Genomic DNA, 19394 nt, shown 5'->3' on the forward strand with positions numbered 1-19394 from the left:
ATATTATATTATATTATATTATATTATATTATATTATATTATATTATTTATTATATATTATTCAGTAATCTAAAATTTATTTTGTTATTACATGTGAATGCAGATATGCATGTGGAGATCAGAGCATAATTTTTTTTAGTTCTTTTTTTTAACTTTTATTAGTTACACTTTATTCACTTTGTATCCCCCCCATAAACCCCTCCCTCCTTCCCTGCTAGTCCCACCTTTCCTCCCCCTTCTTCACACATGCCCCTCCCCAAGTCCACTGATAGGGGAGGTCCCCCTCTCTTTCCTTCTGATCTTAGTCTATCAGATCTCATCAGGAGTGGCTGCATTGTCATCTTCTGTGGCCTGGCAAGGATGCTCTCCCCTCAGGGGGAGGTGATCAAAGCACAGACCAATCAGTTTATGTCAGAGACAGTCCCTCTTCCCATTACTATGGAACCCACTTGGACACTGAACTGCCATGGGCTACATCTGTGCAGGGGTTCTAGGTTATCTCCATGCATGGTACTTGGTTGGAGTATGAGTCTCTAGAAAGACCCCTGTGTTCAAATTTTCTGGTTCTGTTGCTCTCCTTGTGGAGTTCCTGTCCTCTTCAGATCTTACTATTTCCCACTTCTTTCATAAGATTCCATACACTCTGCCCAACAGTTGGCCATAAGTCTCAGCATCTGCTTTGATAGTCTGCAGGGCAGAGCCTTTCAGAGGCCCAGAGCACAGTTTTAAAAGATAATTATTTATTTACTTTACATCCTTATCATAGCCTTCCCTCCCTGTTCTCCCAGTGCACCTTCCCTTCCCACCCCCCACCCACGTCATCCACTCCTCTTCCCTTTCTCCTCAGAAAAAGGTAGGCCTCCCATGGATACCAATCAGCCTCGATATATCAAGTTGCAGTAAGACTAGGCATCTTCTCCTGTTGAGGCTGGACAAGGTAGCTCATTTAGGGGGAAGGAATCCAAAGGCAGGCAACAGAGTCAGAGACAGCCCCTGCTCCTGCTGTTAGGAGCCCCACGTGAAGACCCAGATGCACAATTGTTACATATGTGTGCAGGACCTGGATCTCTCCCACGCATGCTCTCAGATTGGTGGTTCAGTTTCCATGGGCCTCTTGGACTCAAGTTAGTTGATTGCATAGATTTTCTTGCAGTGTCCTCGTCTACTCTGGCTCTTTCAATTATCCCCAGCCTGGCCTTCCACAGGATTCCTGAGCTCTGCCTAATATTTGTCTATGGGTCTCTGCATATGTTTCCATCAGCTGGTGGGTGAAGCCTCTCTGGTGACAGTTATGCCCGGTTCCTGTTCAGACGACAATATTTAAGAATGTATTTTTTTCCCCTTCCACTGTGAGTTCCAGGGATTGAACTCATGTAGAAAGTATTTTTACCTGATGAGATGTCATGCCAACCTGGTCCTTACTAATTAGAAGCACTATTTTATCACAAGAAAAGAGCATGAAGGCTTCAAACCCAAAGTTATGATAAAGACATAGATTATGAAGGACTTTGGTTTGATCACTGTAGTCCATATTTATTGAAATACTAGGTTAAAACCCTTATCTTTCCATTCTTCCTTTTATTGAAAACATTTTTTTCCATATAATATATGCTGATTATATTACCCATCCCTCTACTTTTCTGAGTTTCTCCTCCTTTTCCCTCTTCCTTCTGGATCTACTCTCTTTGACTCGTATTAGAAAAGAATAAACTTCTAAAAGATAACTACAAAACACAACAAAATTAAATAAAATAAGATGAAGTAAAAACTATCATCTCAAAGTCGGACATGGCAACCCAACAAGAGGGAAAGAGTCCCAAAAGTAGGCACAAGAATCAGAGACCCTCTTGTTCTCATAGTCAAGAGACCCATAAAAATACTAAGCTAATAGCTATAATTTACTTACACAGAGGACCTGGTGCAGACACATGGAAACCTTTAAAATATGTAGGGAGATGGAAACATTAACCCTCTTTGTTTGATTACTGTGTGTATGTAGCAAATCATTACACCCACCTCACAAACTGCTACAATTAAACTTATACATATATCACGGTACATTCTGGAAGATGGCTATGTAGAGTCAGAGCAACACAGTCATGAGTCTGGTGCCTTCACCCTTAATTTATCAACCTAGAAGGAAACTGGTTTTTATTTCTGGTTCCATCTGCCTTTTGCTGTGTCTGACAGTTTTGGGGACAATCGGAAGAGGAACAGTTAAAAGTGCTTTGAAATGACAAAAGTTCCCTGCAGTTGCAGGGTGAGATCATTATGATATTTGGAGAGAAGAAAAAAAAAACTTTCTTAAGCTTTATGTCCATCTACCCCAGTTCAGCAACCTCTCTGAGATAATAAATAACCCATGCAGTAACGTACTGTTCTCTGCTTTGGCACGCATTGATTTAAATGGGGAATGGTTAACCTAGATCACAAATCTACCTGACTCAGGTGTTATTAGTGTTGACTGAGGCCATCAGCTGATAGCCCAGAAACAGAGGCTCCAAAAAGGAAAGAAGAAAATATGACTCTTCAGCGAGTTGTGAAACGATCCCGTGTTCTCATCACAATGTACAGCCATGGCCCACTTAGGCAGGGTTTTAATACAATGACTGTATTACTATTTTTCTGTTTTACACAAGAGTTTGTATCTGGTGAACATCTCTAGTGTACAGCAAGAGGAATAAATTTAAGAGTCTGCATGTGGGCTCTGTGCTATACTATATGTTGCCCTCGTCCCTTTGTACTTCTGGATAAGGATAGGAGAAAAAAAAATTAATCAACTTCAGCTTTGACAGAATATTTATATGAGGTAACACAGGATAAGGAATTATCACGGAGCTTGACACTCAATGAGAAAAATTTCCATTATTTTATATAGAACATGAACTTATATTTTTGTTTACTTGACATCGATGGTCTTTCTTATGACAGAGAATGTCCTGTTTTCTCTGTATAATGCCACCTTATCCTACAAGACAGTTTAACTGCTCCCCGTTCATCTTTGATGCCCTTTCTTGCTTTCTCATATCTAATTGCTCTCCTTTGCTGTGCTTAGTAGAAAGAGTAAGAATGGGGCATCCTTCTTCTGTTCCTTTAAGAGGCACCCAGCTTTTTACTCTAGATTATAACACAGGCTATGGCTTGGCATTTATGGCTTTCTTTGTGTCGCAATACATTCCTTCTTTACCTGATTTGATGACATCATCATTAAAGAGGTGTGGAACTTTCAAATTACTTTTATCGATATACCAAAGCGATCGTATGATTTTTGTAATTTCTTCTCAGAATGTAGTGGACTATACTGATTAATATTTAATCATGCTTTCACTTGAGAGGTAACTCCTGCCTGATCAAGCTGTGTGATTCCCTTCAACATCCTGTTGAATTTGGTTTCTCAGTATTTTTGCTAAGGGGTTTTGCATTCATTTTTATGAAATATATTGCCCTGTAATTTTCTTTTCTTGTAGAAAAGAAAGGATCTTGTAGAAAAGAAGGCTAAAGCTGGCTTCACAAAATGTGTTTGCAACATTCTTTCCGCTCCACTTCTTTGGAGGAATCTGAAAACAGTTGATATTAAATTCAGTAAAGTTTGCAGATAGGAAATTTAAACAATTAATTGGAAAAAAGTGACTTGCATTTTCATATAGTAATGAAGAATTTTGAAAAGATCCCATTTATGATAGTGTGATAAAAAAATGCTTAGGAAAAAATTTAACCAAGAGGGGAAAAGATGAGCATACTGAAAGCTAGCTGATGTTGCAGAAGAAAATGATAGAACATGAAAGCGAATAGTACTGCCAAATGTCCAAAATGCTCTGCAAGTCTCTGTCAAAAACCAAGTGACATTTTCATAGAAATGGGAAAAAATACTAAAATTTATGTGAAGTCACAAAGAACACAAATAAATCTAGAGTTTATAGTAAGGAAAGACTAGAAATGTCACACTTTCTAATCCACATGCATTTCACAGCCATAGTAATCACATAACGGTGTAGGTGTGTCATAAAAGCAGACACACAGAACAATGGAACAAGATAGAAAGCCTAGCAATGACGGTACACTAGTTTGATCAAGGCACTGGAGATGTTCACTGAAGACTGTCAGTTCTTCAGTAGTGGTAATGGAAAAAGTTGATAGCTGCAAGCAAAGACTGCCTCATATACCATACCCAAGGATAAATTTAAAAAATGTACCATAGATTACCATGACACCAGAAACTACAAAACTGAGAAATGAGCTCTGAAAAACAACAACAACAACAACAACAACAACAAAACACGACACTGGTGATGGACTTTTAGTTATGACACCAAAAACACAGGCTACAAAAGTAAATCTGAACTAGTGGATACCCATCAAAATGAAAGCTTTGCAAAGGGAACAGTAAACAGAAAGGGCAGCCCAGAGCATACAAGACTGCCTCTCTCTCTCTCTCTTCCCCCTCTTCCTTCCTCTACCTCTCCATTCTTCTCTTTCCCTTTCTCTCTTTCTCTCTGTGAATAGGCTAGAAGCAAGCATCAGTCTCTTGAAACTGGAGCTATAGGTGGTTGTGACTGCCCCTCAGGGTAGTAGGAACCGAACAATGGTCTTCTGCTTTTAATTGCTGAGTCATCTCTCCAGCGCCCACAGACCATATTTCTGTAAGGGGTGTTTACATCCAACCCTTAGGGGCTTGAAGAACTTAATATCCCCAAACCAAAAAACCCATTAAAAATAAACAAAAGTCCTGAATATCTGCGTTTCTCAGATAAGACAGAGCTATCAAACAGGCTCGTGAAACAGTGTTCTACGTCACTGTTATACTTCATGCTTATTAGAACGACTGTTATCAAAACCCCAAGAAGATGTGGGGATGTGGAGAAAAGGGGAAAACTCGTGTATGGTTGACAGAAAAGTGAATTGGTACAGATGTCGTGGAAAGCAGTACAGAAGCTCTTCAGAAAAGAAGTTTATGTATGCAGTAATCTTCCTTCTAGGTGTAATACACAGGACATAAAATTGGGGCATCCTTTGTGTTTCTGGGGATCCAGCTCAGAGTGATGAACAAGGCAAGCACATCCCCATCCTTGAGATCTGTATCTATAAGGCGTCTGCACCACTGTTTTCCCTGAAACATCTGGGAACTGGCAACAACCCAGTAACTTCATTGATGGAGAAAAAAAGAAAATGTGGGCCATGTTCACACTAGATCAGTATTTGTTCGTACAAAGAGATCCTGGTGTCTGTGAAAACATGCACAAACCAGGGGGGCTTTATGCTAGTGGAATAAGCTAGGAACAACAGGGTGAAATAACCCTGTGATCTCACATATACATGATTTTGCCAAAAAGTAGAATTCCTGGTAGTCTAGGAGGAGTGGTGGCTTCCAGAGCTGAATGCTTGGCAGGATGAGAAATGAAATGCTGTTGTCCGAAGAGCCCAGCTCTTCAGTGACAAGGTGCACAGGTTTGGGGGATCTGATGATAAGTGATGAGTGACTATGGATGAGTTAATTTATTTGATTCTGGTAGTTATCATACATGCATAGCAAGTTGTCATGTTCATCCTGGTGCAGTCTTATCAAATTCCTCATTTTAAAACACACAAAAAAGAAATCTATGGGCTGCACATCTCTGAAGCTCAGAAACCATGGAATACAATTATTTATTATCCAAAGTGGGAGAATTGCCACGTTTACTTGGGGATGTTTTCTAGGTATGTATTGCCAGGGCCAGTCTTTCTTGACTCACCACCATCCCAGCCCCAGCTCAGTTCTGTATCAACTCATTGGTTGAATTCATCCATACAATTCAGCTACCCCATGAACCCACAGAACTAACCATTCCATAGGACAGAGATTCCCGTACTTCTGTGTATATTCAGTTCCAAAGATCTATTATGCTATTATTTTGCTTCATGAACATAACACAATTTTATTGTCAGACTTCTGTGTGTTCATAGATGGTAAGGGATGAGTGAGTTCACAGGTGAATAAACATTCAGTCGTCATCATCATCATCATCATCATCATCACACATGGACTATGAGGAAAGGCTGGGTCCTGTTACCTCCAGTTGGCTTTCACCACATGACAAATTGTGGCTCACCATTCAGCTATTGGCTGCAGTGGACTGCAGAGATGATCACCATACAAGAAGGAAGTTTTGTTTACCTCTTAGTGTAGATGCTAAGACTAACATTGCAGTACCAACGCTTGCCATTGGAGGTTGTTGCCAAAGAGGATGGCCAGGACAGTAGCTAGCATTTCAAAGTTTCTCCTGAATTCACTATATCCTTTTGCATCCCTGGGCAAGTGTTTCTGTCTCTGTCTCTTTGGAGAAACTGAGGCTAAGAGAAATTAGATGAAAAGCCCAACGTCTTTCAAACAACAGAGAAAGTAATACATTGAGATTCAAATCAGGGCAGGAGCTCCACAAAGAGTAAGCAATAATCCTCTTTCTAGGCATGATCCACAGGACAACTCAGTGACAGTCAGGAAGCCAATCCCAAAAATGCATTTCCCAGAGTGTGTGAAGGGACATCTGGATTCTGTCAGTGCACTTCTGCAATCATTCCAGCCAGCCATGTTTGTGTCAATGTGCTTACCTGTATACAGTTTTGCCACCCACGCACGGACGAAGAAAGCGTGTCACCAACACAGTATAACCTTTGTTTTCCAGCTTCCATTGTGACTGAGAAGTGGTGGTGCCACATGGATCCTTGCTTGGAAGGAGAGGACTGTAAAGTGCTTCCAGACTCCTCGGGTTGGTCCTGTAGCAGTGGTAATAAGGTCAAAACCACTAAGGCAAGTATGGACGGAAGGCAGCTATAACTCACAGGCGCAGTAGCTGTTAACTCTGGCGGTTCCTTCTGTGGCTGGATCTCACCATCGAGAGAGCAACACTGTTCTCTGTTAGCTGAGGCTGTGCTTCCCTGTGGCCTTAGCCTTTCAGGAAAGTGCATTTGCCAGTGTCACTGTGTGTGTATGTGTCTGGGCAGTATTTGTGAGCGATTTTAAGGCAGGGTCTCTAAATGTATGTCTGCTCCTTTGCGAGCCTGATTAAAGCTTCAGAGTTCACAGAGCAGTGTATCAAAGCAATATGGCAAGAGCCCACCCCTGGAGGATATACTCAGGTAGGAAAACGCACTGCCATAGAGCTTGGAGACTGACTGGCCGAGATTCCTACCCAGGTCTTCTTCAGCTTCTCCCAAGCTGTTCCCATTCTGAATTTTTTTGCACCCGATGGAAAACACAAGCTATTCCGTTCTTCAGTGAGAAAGCAAACTGTTTTTTGTCTCCTCGTGTCTACTCTATTACTTGGATCTCAGAAATTTTTACTACCAAATCCTTCTGCGACTGCTCCCAACCAATCCACCATCACATCCAGGTGACTAATGGCTTCCTTCCAGTAGAGATTCTAGACGACGGCTGTAACAATATTTGCGACATGTCAGCCCTCTAAAACAGGCCATCCTAAACCCTCAGGGCAGCTACAGTCAACACATTGGCTCTTCACAGACAACCCTGCAAGAGAACCCTTCTTCTTTCTGCTTTAATCCATTGGTCTCTGTCATGCTGTTTTTGAGGTGTCTCTTCCCTCTCATATGATATGCTTCCATCTCTTTCTTTCTAGCTATCGTTGGCTGCATCTGTGTTTGGTATTTCTGAGTGTCTGCTAGGCTTACATTTTACACAGTTAGCTGTATCCCTTTTCTCCCTACCCAATGCTTCCTGTCTGGTGTGGGACCTGTGAAGTCAGGGACTTGTCTGTGTTTGCTTTATCTTTGTAGGCCCGGATACAGCTGATGACTCCAAAGCTATTTCTTAAACACCAATTAATGAGAGAAGTCTTTCTGAAGTTACTGGAGTTAGGCTGTAACAATGTTTGCTCAAATTCACTTTCCATTAGAACATAATTTGTCCTTACTAGTGATGTTGTGATGACAAGAACTTCTGTGTTGATAGGATCTGTTTGGATTCTACCAATCACAGACTAATAACATTAAACTAAACATACACAGTTTTTGGGTTTTTTTTTTTTGTGTGTCATCATTGCTTAAATAATACAGTATAAAAACCTGGACAGACAGCTTAGCAGTTAAGAGCACTGGCTGCTTTTGTAGAGGACTTGGGTTTAATTCCCAGCATCACATGGTAGCTCACAACCAGGTGTAAATTCATTTCCAGGGGATCCAGGGCCTCTTCTAGCCTCCGTGGACATTGCACCCATGTGGTGCTCAGACATACATGCAAACAAAAAACTCATACATGCAAAAAAAAAATCATGTCTGTTGCAGTCGTTATAAGCAGTCTAAAGATTATATAAAGTAAAAAAAAAATCGGCATACACTATATGTACGTAGTTTATCATTCTAGGTAAGTTTTTAGCATGTATAGATTTTGGTATCCACGGGAGATCCTGGAGGCAAGCCTCTAAAGACACCAAATTACAACCCTCTTTTTATATCCAGGTTATCCGTGGAGCTAACTCTTCCACTACACCACCATTCCCGCGAGGCCACTCCCAATAAATTTCCAGCCAACTAAAACCACTGTACTTGCTAAGTAAGTCCTGCTTCCTGCTCCCAGTTCCTTTCGGCTGCTCTCACAAGTACCTTCTAAATAGAAAATATTGAAGCCTCCTTTGAGGTTAAAAAAAATAATCTTCCATCTATCAGTGATTAAAAGAAACTTTCATTGTATTTCTTGTAGACTAAGAAATAACATTTTAGAAGATTAAATTTGTATTGATTTTTAAATATAAATGTAAAACAAGATTGAATGGAAGCCAGGCGAATTCTGGAAAAAGAAGGTATGTAAGTAGTTCATTTGGTAGAGTAGGGCTCCTTTGCTTTATGTGCAGTTAGGGAGAGCATTAGCAGGAAGCAAACCTTTAGGGGTGTTTTGCCCTTGTGTGCTGGGAATATGAGTTTGCTCTAGCTAAATTCTCAATGGTAGTGACATTTCATTTATCTCCCTGCAAGATATAGAAACATAATACAGTTCCCCAAGCCATTGTAATACTCAGACTACCCTTTTTCCCCCCAGTGATATGCCATTTGAGAATAATCTGGAAGGCATAAAACTTTGTTTCCTTTATTAATCCAAGCCATTGTGCCTTGAACTGCGTAAAACATTTGTTATGGCTCCTATGCTCACAGCAGTTCGTTAGAGGAGCCCAGAGTGCCTTGCCTTCTAGAAGCGATAACTTTTACTTGAAATGCTATTGACCCTTATGCCACTGGAGGGACAGCCATCCCGTAAAGACTAAGCAGTGGCCTCCCTGGAGGAGGTGTTAACTCCACAGCAAAACAGTTTTCATTTTCCTGAAAACATCTGTGCAGAGCAGCATGGGAACACATAGCTCAGAATGTTGGTCTTGGGTGGTAAGCCACCTCTGCTAGGATTGTGTTTCTCATGTAAATGCAAATATGGAAAGAGCAGTCAGTTTGAGACACTAATGGGCTCTGTCTCAGAGACAAAAGTAAGAAATGGGGACAAGTCCTGACTTAGTCATCAGCCCCAGAGAGAAAGGGTTGACATCCTCTTCATTCTTCCCATGTGGTTTCTGGCTTCTTCAGAGAAGGCACAGGCAGGAACTACTTCCTGTCTTGCTGTTCTCACGCCTCACGTTTCCTTTTTCTAACACCCTTCAGAGCTTTTGATTGACGCTGTTTCAAACCATCAGTGCCGAGGTTTCTTACAGGGACCCAGTGACTTTGTAGCCTCAACACAAAGACAGTGCAGGGCATTTTAATAATTTGTCAGTAGAAAACAACATTGGTCTTGAGAGAGTCTATGGTATTTAAGCTTCTTACTTTGAAACTGTGAATAAGGGGAATAGGAGTGTTCTCTTGCCCTTTGAGGACACCGGACAATCTGTGAGGATATTTTTGGGTTGTCATACGCTGAGATGGAGATGCTACAGGGATCTATGAGTCAACACTGAAGAAAGAAAGAAGCATCCTACAATCCCCACAGCCACCAGTACCTATGCTGAGATGCTATCCTAGAGAATGATGTCTTTTCTCAGGAGCTTTCTGGGACCTTCCTCCTAGGCTCTTGAAACCCACTTTGTTATTTCACTCCACTCCACAGAAGGGGGCATTGAATTGAGGGACCCACATACTTGGCAACTAAGTTACGCTCCTAGCCTTAATTCTACTTTTAAGATTTTGAGATAAATGCTCTTGGCTGGAAAGTCTTCTTGGCCTCCTTGTGTTGTTGCTTCACTGTATTCACATTTTCTATTATGTGTCTCTAGGGTTTCATTGGAAATGTAAAGAGGGATGAGCCAAAAAGGGAAGTATTTCATGCATATTTATTTAAACTTATAGGACTTAAGTCTTTATAATGATCATGCTGGATGCCTATGAAACTGATGTTGGTAAGATCAGGAATAAAAATAAAATTTAATAATCTGAAATATGTAGAAATTTATAAAATAAAAGAAACAGCAGTGTTGGCCACAGAAGCCTCCTTCCCATGCCCTAATTTTTACATGCCCTAGTATCTCACATGTCCTAATTCTGGCTAGTACCTTCCTCAAATGGCTCCTTACTTGGGCCTTTTCTCTGTGTCTTGGGTACCACCATGGGTTACTGCAATAATTATTTCATATTTTCATGACTGTAGAATGTTCACTAAAGGACTTGTTAAAAAACCTCAATTTAAGGCTCCACCCCTAGGCTATTTGGCATATTAATTCTAGGGCTGGACTTAGAACACAGACTTTGAAAACGTTTTGCTTCAAGGATGAATACCATCTTAGAGTTAAATGACAGGGAGAAAAAATATTCCAAAAAATGGCTCTAGAAAGCAAGCAGGAATTGCTAGTCTAATATCAGACAAACCATCCTTGAAGCTAAAACTTATCAGAAGAGATAAAGGAGGACATTTTATTTCTTACCAAGAAAAGAGTTAACCCATAAGATATTACAATCCTGAGCATAAACACACCAAACTCTGGCATACCCAATTTTATAAAAAGCATACTATCTGACTTCAAGTCACAAAAGAAGAGCTTGAAAGCTTCAAACACCAAGTAATGATAAAGGTACAGAACATGAAGGAATTTGATTTGATCCCTGTAACACACAGTCATTGAAATACTATGTTAAAACCTCTTATTTTTCATTTTTTGCTCTTATTGAAAATATTTTTTTCATATAATATACACCAATTATGCTTTCCCCTCCTTGTACTCCTTGGAACCCCCCTCCCCCAACTCCACACACCCTGGGCCACTCCACGTGTGTCTGCTGAGAAAAGAACAGGCTTCTAAGAGATAACTACCAAACATGGCAAAATTAAATAAAATAAGATGAAGCAAAAACTAGCATATTTGAAGTTGGACACGGCAACCCAACAAGAGGGAAAGAGTCCTAAGAGCAGGCACAAGAATCGGAGAGCCACTTATTCTCACAGTCAGGAGTTCCATAAAACTACTAAGCAAACAGCTGTAATATACATACATGGAGTACTTGGTGAAGACCCATGAAAATCTTTAAAATATGTAAGGAGACAAACATTAACCCTCTTTGTTTGATTATTGTGTACATTATCAAATCATTCCATCTATCCTACGAACTGCTGCAATTAATGTTATGCGTGTATTCCAGCACGTTCTGGAGGACGGCTGCTTAGGGTCAGTGCAATACCGTCCTGAGTCTGGTGCCCTCACCCTTAATCTACCAACTTAGAAGAAAACTGGTTTCTGTTTCTGGTTCCATTTGATTTTTGCTTGTCTGACAGTTTTGGGAACAATTAGGAGAGGAATACCTGTAAGTGTTAAGGATGAAAGAAACTCTTTCCTCCCCAAGTTGTGTTTGGTCACAGTATTTTATAATAGAAAAACAAAACAAAACCAAATCCTAAGACACCTTCTAGGAGGCTGCCCGAAGGCTGAGGGAGATTTCTCTCTTACCTTGAAGTCTTATGTTCCTTGACCCTTATAATCAAGGCTTCAGCTAGTCCATCTAAGGTAACTGATGCATAGAAGTGAAGCTAATATATGCATGTTAGTAACTTCGCATCCATCGAAATTCAGAATCAGTAATAAAAATTGTCCATAGTGTGTATATTAATGATTTAAAAAAGAAAACAAATCAGAAAATACCTGACCCATCTGAGCCAGTCCAAGTAAGAATCTTTTGAAAATGACATTTTAGGTCTGGGTTGATATTTGCCTGCACGTTTTAGCTTGCAAAGAGAAGGTAGCAGACATCCCAAAGTACCGAACATATTCAATAAACTGTGATCCAGATCCAGCCCTTTGCTTGTTTTTCTGTTGCATGTGTGTTAAGAATGTCTTCATCAGGCTGGACATGGTAGCATATGGCTTTAACCCCATCATTTCCCAAGTGCTTTGCGATAGGTGTTGGGCAATGCAATTCACACATTTTCTTCACAGCTAAAGAAGAGAGGTGCCTTTAACTTCGAGTCATAACTGAATTCTCCAGTCCTGAATCAACTATCCATTTGCTCATGCCAAAGACCTTGAATTGCCTTGATTTTTCTTATCACATCCTCATCCTTTGTCTTAAATTTTAATATATCTCCTCTCATTGCTTGGATCAAAGTGACCCCTGTAATGGTAATGGTCTGGCTGTGCTTTTCTTATCAAAGAGTGGCCAGGGTGCCTGCAGTGGCCTAGTGCCTTCCTGCGTTTCTTTCTTTGTGGAAAGTTCTTTCTTTAGATGGTCCCTCCCTCACTTTCCTCAAATGCTGTCTCTCTGTCTCCTGTGCTGACAATCCTATGTACTCTAACTGCCCTCTACACCCCAGTCTCTGTACTTTTCTCAAGTACCCCACTTTCCATTTCCCCATTGCACACATGGCCCTTCATATGTGCTCATATGATTGTCTTGCCTCCTCCCCAAGTTACCCCCTTAAGTAAGTAAACTGTGACCCAAATCCAGTCCCTTGCTTGTTTTTATATTACCTGTGACTTAAGGGTGGGCTTCATTAGGCTAGGTGTGCTGGTGCATGGCTTTCACATCAGCATCCAACAGGCATAGGCTGAAGGACCTCTTTGAGTCTAAGGCCAACCTGGCGTACATTGAGAGCCAGCCAGAGCTACACAGTAAACCCTATCTAAAACAAAACAAAACAAAACAAAAAAACAACAACAACAAAAAACCATGTGTTCTTAAATAGTTGGTAAAAATAAAAATGTCTACTTCATAACACTTGAGGATTATGTGAAATTCCTAGTCAATATCCATTAGTACTTTTTGTAACTAATCATCCTCTAGGAGTTTACCTGTAGTTTATGGCTGTAACTGTGAGTGACATTTGAATACAACTACTATCCAGCACACAAAGCTCAAAGTCTGTCCTACACTTAATTCTTTGCAGATAAAGCCTTCCAGTTTCTGCTCTAGAAGATGTGTTATCAAATAATACAACTTATTCTGAAAATATTTGCACAGTGTAAATGTGTTAAAGCATTATGCTCTTTTCCTCCTGAGCTGGTCTGTTGACTATGTCACTTGCAAACTTCTCTCAGGTCTTAAATAATGAGCCCATGTGTTTAAAAATGAAAAACACAATAACTTTCCTAATGATTATATGCTTCCATTAAACTGATCATTTCTGTCAAACAATTTTTGCTTTTAAAACAGGTTAAGTGCATTTAAAAATGTAACAAAGGTTAAATTTTGATTTTGACATGCAGTGATTTTAATCAGCATTCATTTGAAACACTTTTTAGTGCCATTAACAAAGCATGCTTAATTAACATGCATGAATTCATGGGCAGTGGGTGTACCTAATCTCATGGCATTTTTTATAACCTCAGAAATAGAAAGCGAGGGTACATAATTCCTCATCATAGAAACCTTCGTCTGTGTTTTCTTTGCACACAGAGAGTGAGAAATGGAAAGCCAAGTTGGATGTGAAGGGTTGGTTTTGTAAGGTTGGTTACAGGCACAGGTTCCAACTGATAAACCAGATACAAATGATCTGGACTGGACAGGATTCTCTAGTTCTTGGCAGGAAGGATTCTCTTTGGTGGTATAAGGTCAAATGCTCACTTAGTCTCGTTTATTTTAGGTGACGCGGTAGCAGACAAAGAAGTGTTTTGACCCTGGGGGGGCATCAGGACACAGAGCTGTGCTGTGTGGATTACCAGTCTAGTGAGAACTCACCTCGGAACTCACTCAGAAATTCATAGCTGCAAAACGTGCATCGTGGAAATTGGCATTTACCTGACTGTCCCTGCTCTGTCCCCGGCAGGCAGCCAACAACTGACATGTTACCTGGATCTCAAAAAGAACACAGCACAAGGAATGCCGGAGGGGACATCAGGGGTGTCAGAGTGGAAGAACACTGGGGAAGCCTGGCTATTCGCTGTCTCCCTTCTCAAGGAGTATGGACAGAAGCATAAAGGGACCTGGTTGTTTTTTGTTTCAAGCGTGTCCTTTAGCTATCACGTGGAAGGCATAAAGGGGCTCTAAATGACAGAAGATTTGGTCCCATATGTGTGTCCTAGATTAAAAAAAAACAACAAAAAAACAAACCTCAAATTATCTGGAGAAGGACATTAACTTTATCAGCCTTGGAGAATGAAAGGACTCATTGGGTTGCTATGTGTGCATTTATATTTTTTACTTTTGATAATTTAACATGCTTACCTTTTTAGTTCCATTCCTACACTAGTGGAAATGTAGCAGAAGCATTTTAACCCTGGCGCACCATTGACTGGGTTCTAAGAGAAGCCTATTAGCACTAGAGTTTTATAACCAAAGCTTTATCATGACATATTCACAAAGGAACATAAACTTGCTGGGATTTTTGTGGCTTGGAGGTAATCGGATAGGAAAACCATTTAAAATATAGGACAGTCTCTGTTTAGAGTAAGAGTGATTTCTTAAATCCACTTTATGCCAATTCCATGGAAATATTTTTGTTATTTCCTAGAAAGAGTCTTTAAATCCTCAAAATTTACATTACAGTTGATGCTAGCCTAACATAGCTCTCTCTGTACCCATTTGTTAGCCTTCTTCTTTAAATGTTAAGTAAAATCTTGGTCATCTTTCCTTGTGTTTCAATGATTTTGTAGATGCTGTCATGCAGAAACATAAGAAACAAAGAGAAACTGGCACAGGTTTGAAATGTGATGTTATTCATGTGCCTGCATCTGTACAAGGTGGGATTGATTGTATATATTAAGAAATGTCAAAAATATACTTGCTGCCACTGTCCCTGCCCTTTCACAGTTACAAGGAGAAACCAATCCCATTATATTGTCTATAGTGGTGTCAATTATTTGATTTTTTTTTCCTTGCAGAAGAAATGGAAGAAATGGGTGCTAACTATTTATTGGTTAAACCTCGGTTTGAATTTGACTGACTGGGTACCAAGCAGAATGGTTATTCTCGTATGAATAAGTAAAATATCACCCTGTTGATGGCATGTAAGGTCTTGTGACTATTTTGTGCTTGAAGATTTTGTGTTCTTGATACGAGCTTACAAGCATTCTTTTAAACATCAATATGAAGTCGGGTCACTTTAAATTTAACTTTGGGGACATGACTAATTTAGGTCACTACTTTTATTTTGTCTCCCGTATGTTCAGCTTAGAAAAGGAGCATTGAGAATCCAGTGGGTGTCAGCGAGGCTTGGGCACATTCCTGGTGTCCTGTGTGTCCTCTACTGTCACTGGCGTAAGACCTTTCTTTGTTAAAGAGCTTTAAAAATGGGAGGTGATTTGGCAGTACATATAGCGCCGTGTTACTTTGTAACCCTCACGTTTGATCTCGTAGCAGAAGGCAGAACAAGTGATAAAGACACTACTTTACCTTGAGGCGCGTTTTTAGGGACTAAACTATTTCCAGGGAATAAACGCTCTATTAGGGAAAATGGAAGGCCTGGAAAGTGCTATCCTATCCATTATTACTTCAAAGAGTGCTTTTTATGTAGTTCCAAAGTGAGCCCTAAACGGGGCCTTTGAGCCTCGTTCTCATGTTACCATTCCCCTTTCTTTAGGAAAGGAGATAGGAGAAATTTTTGTGTTTTCACAGAATTTCAAATCAGGTTCCCAAGGGAGTGGAGCAGCTTTCAATCAAGTATCCTTCAGGTAGATCTTCTTCTTCTTCTTCTTTTTTTTTAAGAATCTTAAAACACACAACTCCCCAACTAGTGTTCAACAAAACCAGTGACCAGTGTGATTGCACAGCTCACCCTCATGTCCAGACGTGATGTTCCACACGCATGGACCTGCTCATCACCTGCACTTGGAAAAGAGGGAGCATTAAGTTCAACAGATCTAACCTACCTGCGATTGCTCTGGCTTACTTGATATCTTTTTATTCCTATACAAGTGATTCTTGGGAGATCTTTATGAATGTTTCTGTTTCATTGAGGAGGATTTCAGGCCTAGTGCTATTGATCTTGCTCAGATTCACACAGCTAGTTCTGATCAACACTAAGACAGTGAAAAAAATACAGAAAACTGTCGACTTAGTTTTCTCTGAGAACTTTTAAAATATTACAGACTGTGTTGCATCCCAACTGCCCTGGGCGTGGACTAGCTGTAGCATCTGGATGCATGTGGCCATTCAACCAGGGTTGGATGCGTTCACAATTGCTGCCTGCATCTAATAAGGGTCAGTTAGCTGACATCGAGCAAACTGCTAACACTTAAAAAGCGAGACAAATATTCATAGCTGGTTCTGTATTCGAGTTGAAGTCACTATTCTTTGTTATTTAAAGGGCATTGATAGTTTGGGGGAGTATTACACAGACTGAACTACCATGAGGTTATACTTGGCCTATAGGCTACCTGTAAGATTACACAGATTGCTGTGTCCACTGGCCAGTCAACAGGAGCTTTAGACAGAACCCAGCATAGGTGGAGGCATAACTGTTAGTAGGTATGCCCTCTCCCCTACCTGCTTTCATAAGCATATAGCTAGATCTCCTCTTTTGCATTTTTGCTTACCCTTTTATATTTACTTCCTGAAGAAATTGCTGCTATGCAAGACTGAGGCCCAACTCCTGAAAAATGGCAGTAGAACCAATATCAGTACCAGTATCTATTTCCCAAATGTTCTCTCCAGGACTGGGAGCTAATTCTGCATATAATTGTGGGCTGCGGGAGCCTGGGGCGGCTCATGAGCAAGGATGAAGCTGATGCCATGCTCATGCCTGCTGCCACCATGTAGCAAGTCTCTGAAATCAGCAAAGCACCGTTCAGAGCTGTCTGTCAAGTATGGGGATTCACACACTAGAGGCTGCAAGCTGGGGCCTGTAGGTCAAGCCTGGCTTGCTTATTTGTCTATGTACAATATTATCGGAACCTAGACATGTCAATCCTTTGTATATTATCTCTGGATACTGCTGCCCTGCAAAAGCAGAATAAACTGGCTGTGTCAAATATTTTATGGTATGCAAAGCCTAAAATAGTCACTCTCTGGCTCATTGCAGAAGTTTTCCCATCCTTGTTTTATGTAGTAAACCGAGTTCTCCAGAACAGTGCAGAACAGTAGCAAAAGGCTCAAGTGCTGTGGATCAACAAGATACTCTGCTGTTTATTCCAAAGGTTTTATATTCCCTGAGGTTTTGCTTCTTGAAAGCAGAACAATGAGACTACTTATCACCTACCCCTTTCCTCTCTGTCTCAGAGAATGGTGGAAATGGAGATGTTTACACAGGAATGGCGCTGCTTGTTTGTTGCAGCTGTGGAATCCAAGGCCATAGTGGCAGTGTCTGCAAAAGTAGGCCTGTGACCAAGGACTGACTCTGGTGGAAAAGGCCAGATTTCTCTTTGTTTGGCGGTATGTTAAATGCTACCTCTAAAGCCACCTCTAAAGCCCTGCATGCACCAGGTCAGCAATCTGATCCGCTGTTGCTGTTAAGAACCTATCAACAGAAGGAAGGAAAAGAAGACCTCCCTTACCAATGGACTTGGGGATGGGCATGCGTGGAGAAGGTAGGGATTGGGAGGGGAGGAGGGGGGAACTACAAGGGGGATACAAAGTAAATAAAGTATAATTAATAAAAAATAAAAATAAAAAACAAAACAGAACAAAACAAGAACCTATCCGCCTTTCCCAGCCCCATCTGACAACAAAATGGCTAATAAATTTCAAGTGCATTTTTCACTTGATTTTAACCAAGAGGCTGAGACTCCATCAACATACATTCAGAAGGGTACACACCATATTCAAACCGCAGCAACCTCATAGTTTTTGCTTAAAAAAAAATGGCTCCATAACCCACAGTGGTAGTTTAAAAAAAAAGGACATATCCTTACACAATTACTTTGTCCAAGACATTCCCTACAAACCAGACAGCCCTTCCTCAAAACTGAGGCCACCTATCTAAAGGTTCATAACTCGTAGGAGCCTGGGCACAGATAAGACACTTCTGCATTTTATCTTTCTGCCAAATTAAGTTCAAATGGAAGAGCAAGCTAGAGCAGAGGTTCTCAACCTGTGGGTCACGACCCTCTCCATTTACAAGGGTCAGCTAAGACTGTAGGAAAACACAGGTGTTTATATTATGATTCATAACAGAAGCAAAATTACAGTTATGAAGTAGCAACGGAAATAATCTTCTGGTTGGGGTTTACCACAACATGAGGAACTGTATTAAAGGGTTGCAGCATTAGGAAGGTTGAGGCCCACTGAGCTACAGGCAGTAAAGCTTCCTGTGACCTTGGCTGGCAATCTGTTGGAAAGACGGGGGTGGGGGGCGGGGGATGGGGAGACACAAATTTTCCTGATTTGAGTCTAGACTCAGAATGTGAGGTATAAAACAAGTACCAACTCTTTTCTTTCAAGTTTACCCTTCAAAACCTGTGCTTGGGTCTAGCTTCCCTGAGATAGGAAGCAATCATTTCAAGTTACAGAGCAATCTTGTAAACAGAAACTCTGAACAAAAGAGCCCTGTAAATAATGGATGAGCACTTACTGAAGTGTGTTGGGCAGCCCTCACAGTATTGATTCACTGTGGACAAAACAGACTTCCTCAGTCTCTTCCTCTCCTGTTTGGGGCCATCAATATTCACAGCCCACTTGCGTGCTAGGAATGTGTAACTAGGCAGTCCTTGCCTTGTGTGCTGGGGCCTTTGCCCTCTGTAGATCGAGGCTTTGACCCATCCTTTAATGATCACCTTTGATTCTTTTAATGAGGAGTTATCAAAATAGTTCAAGACACTGAATTGTTAATTTAATAATTTTAATAAGTAACCACCAGGAAATGGAAGTGAACAAATGAGCTTCAATTTTCTGATTCCAAACCTGAAATCCTACCCTCAATCATGCAGGGTTGATCTCTGAAATCTTCTGCCTTCTTTGAATTTCATGTTCAGCACTCTCTCTCTCTGTCCCTCTCTTTCACACATACATACATTTCATGTTACACACACACACACACACACACACACACACACACACACACACACACA

General features: G+C 40.7%; 1 protein-coding gene across 1 annotated transcript in view; it reads left to right on the forward strand.

Annotated features, from left to right (window-relative positions):
- The window catches only part of Tafa4 (TAFA chemokine like family member 4), a 180030-nt gene extending 164639 nt beyond the window's left edge, over positions 1-15391 (forward strand). The window contains exons 5-6 of the mRNA XM_055628580.1: positions 6660-6784; positions 14036-15391. Of these exons, the coding sequence (XP_055484555.1) occupies positions 6660-6784; positions 14036-14047 (137 nt within the window). The 3' untranslated portion in view covers positions 14048-15391. The remainder of the gene's footprint in view (positions 1-6659; positions 6785-14035) is intronic.
- The last annotated feature ends 4003 nt before the right edge of the window (positions 15392-19394 follow it).

The sequence above is a fragment of the Psammomys obesus genome, unplaced genomic scaffold (assembly GCF_907164565.1).
Source record: "Psammomys obesus unplaced genomic scaffold, mPsaObe1.curated_primary_1811, whole genome shotgun sequence".
NCBI lineage: Eukaryota > Metazoa > Chordata > Mammalia > Rodentia > Muridae > Psammomys > Psammomys obesus.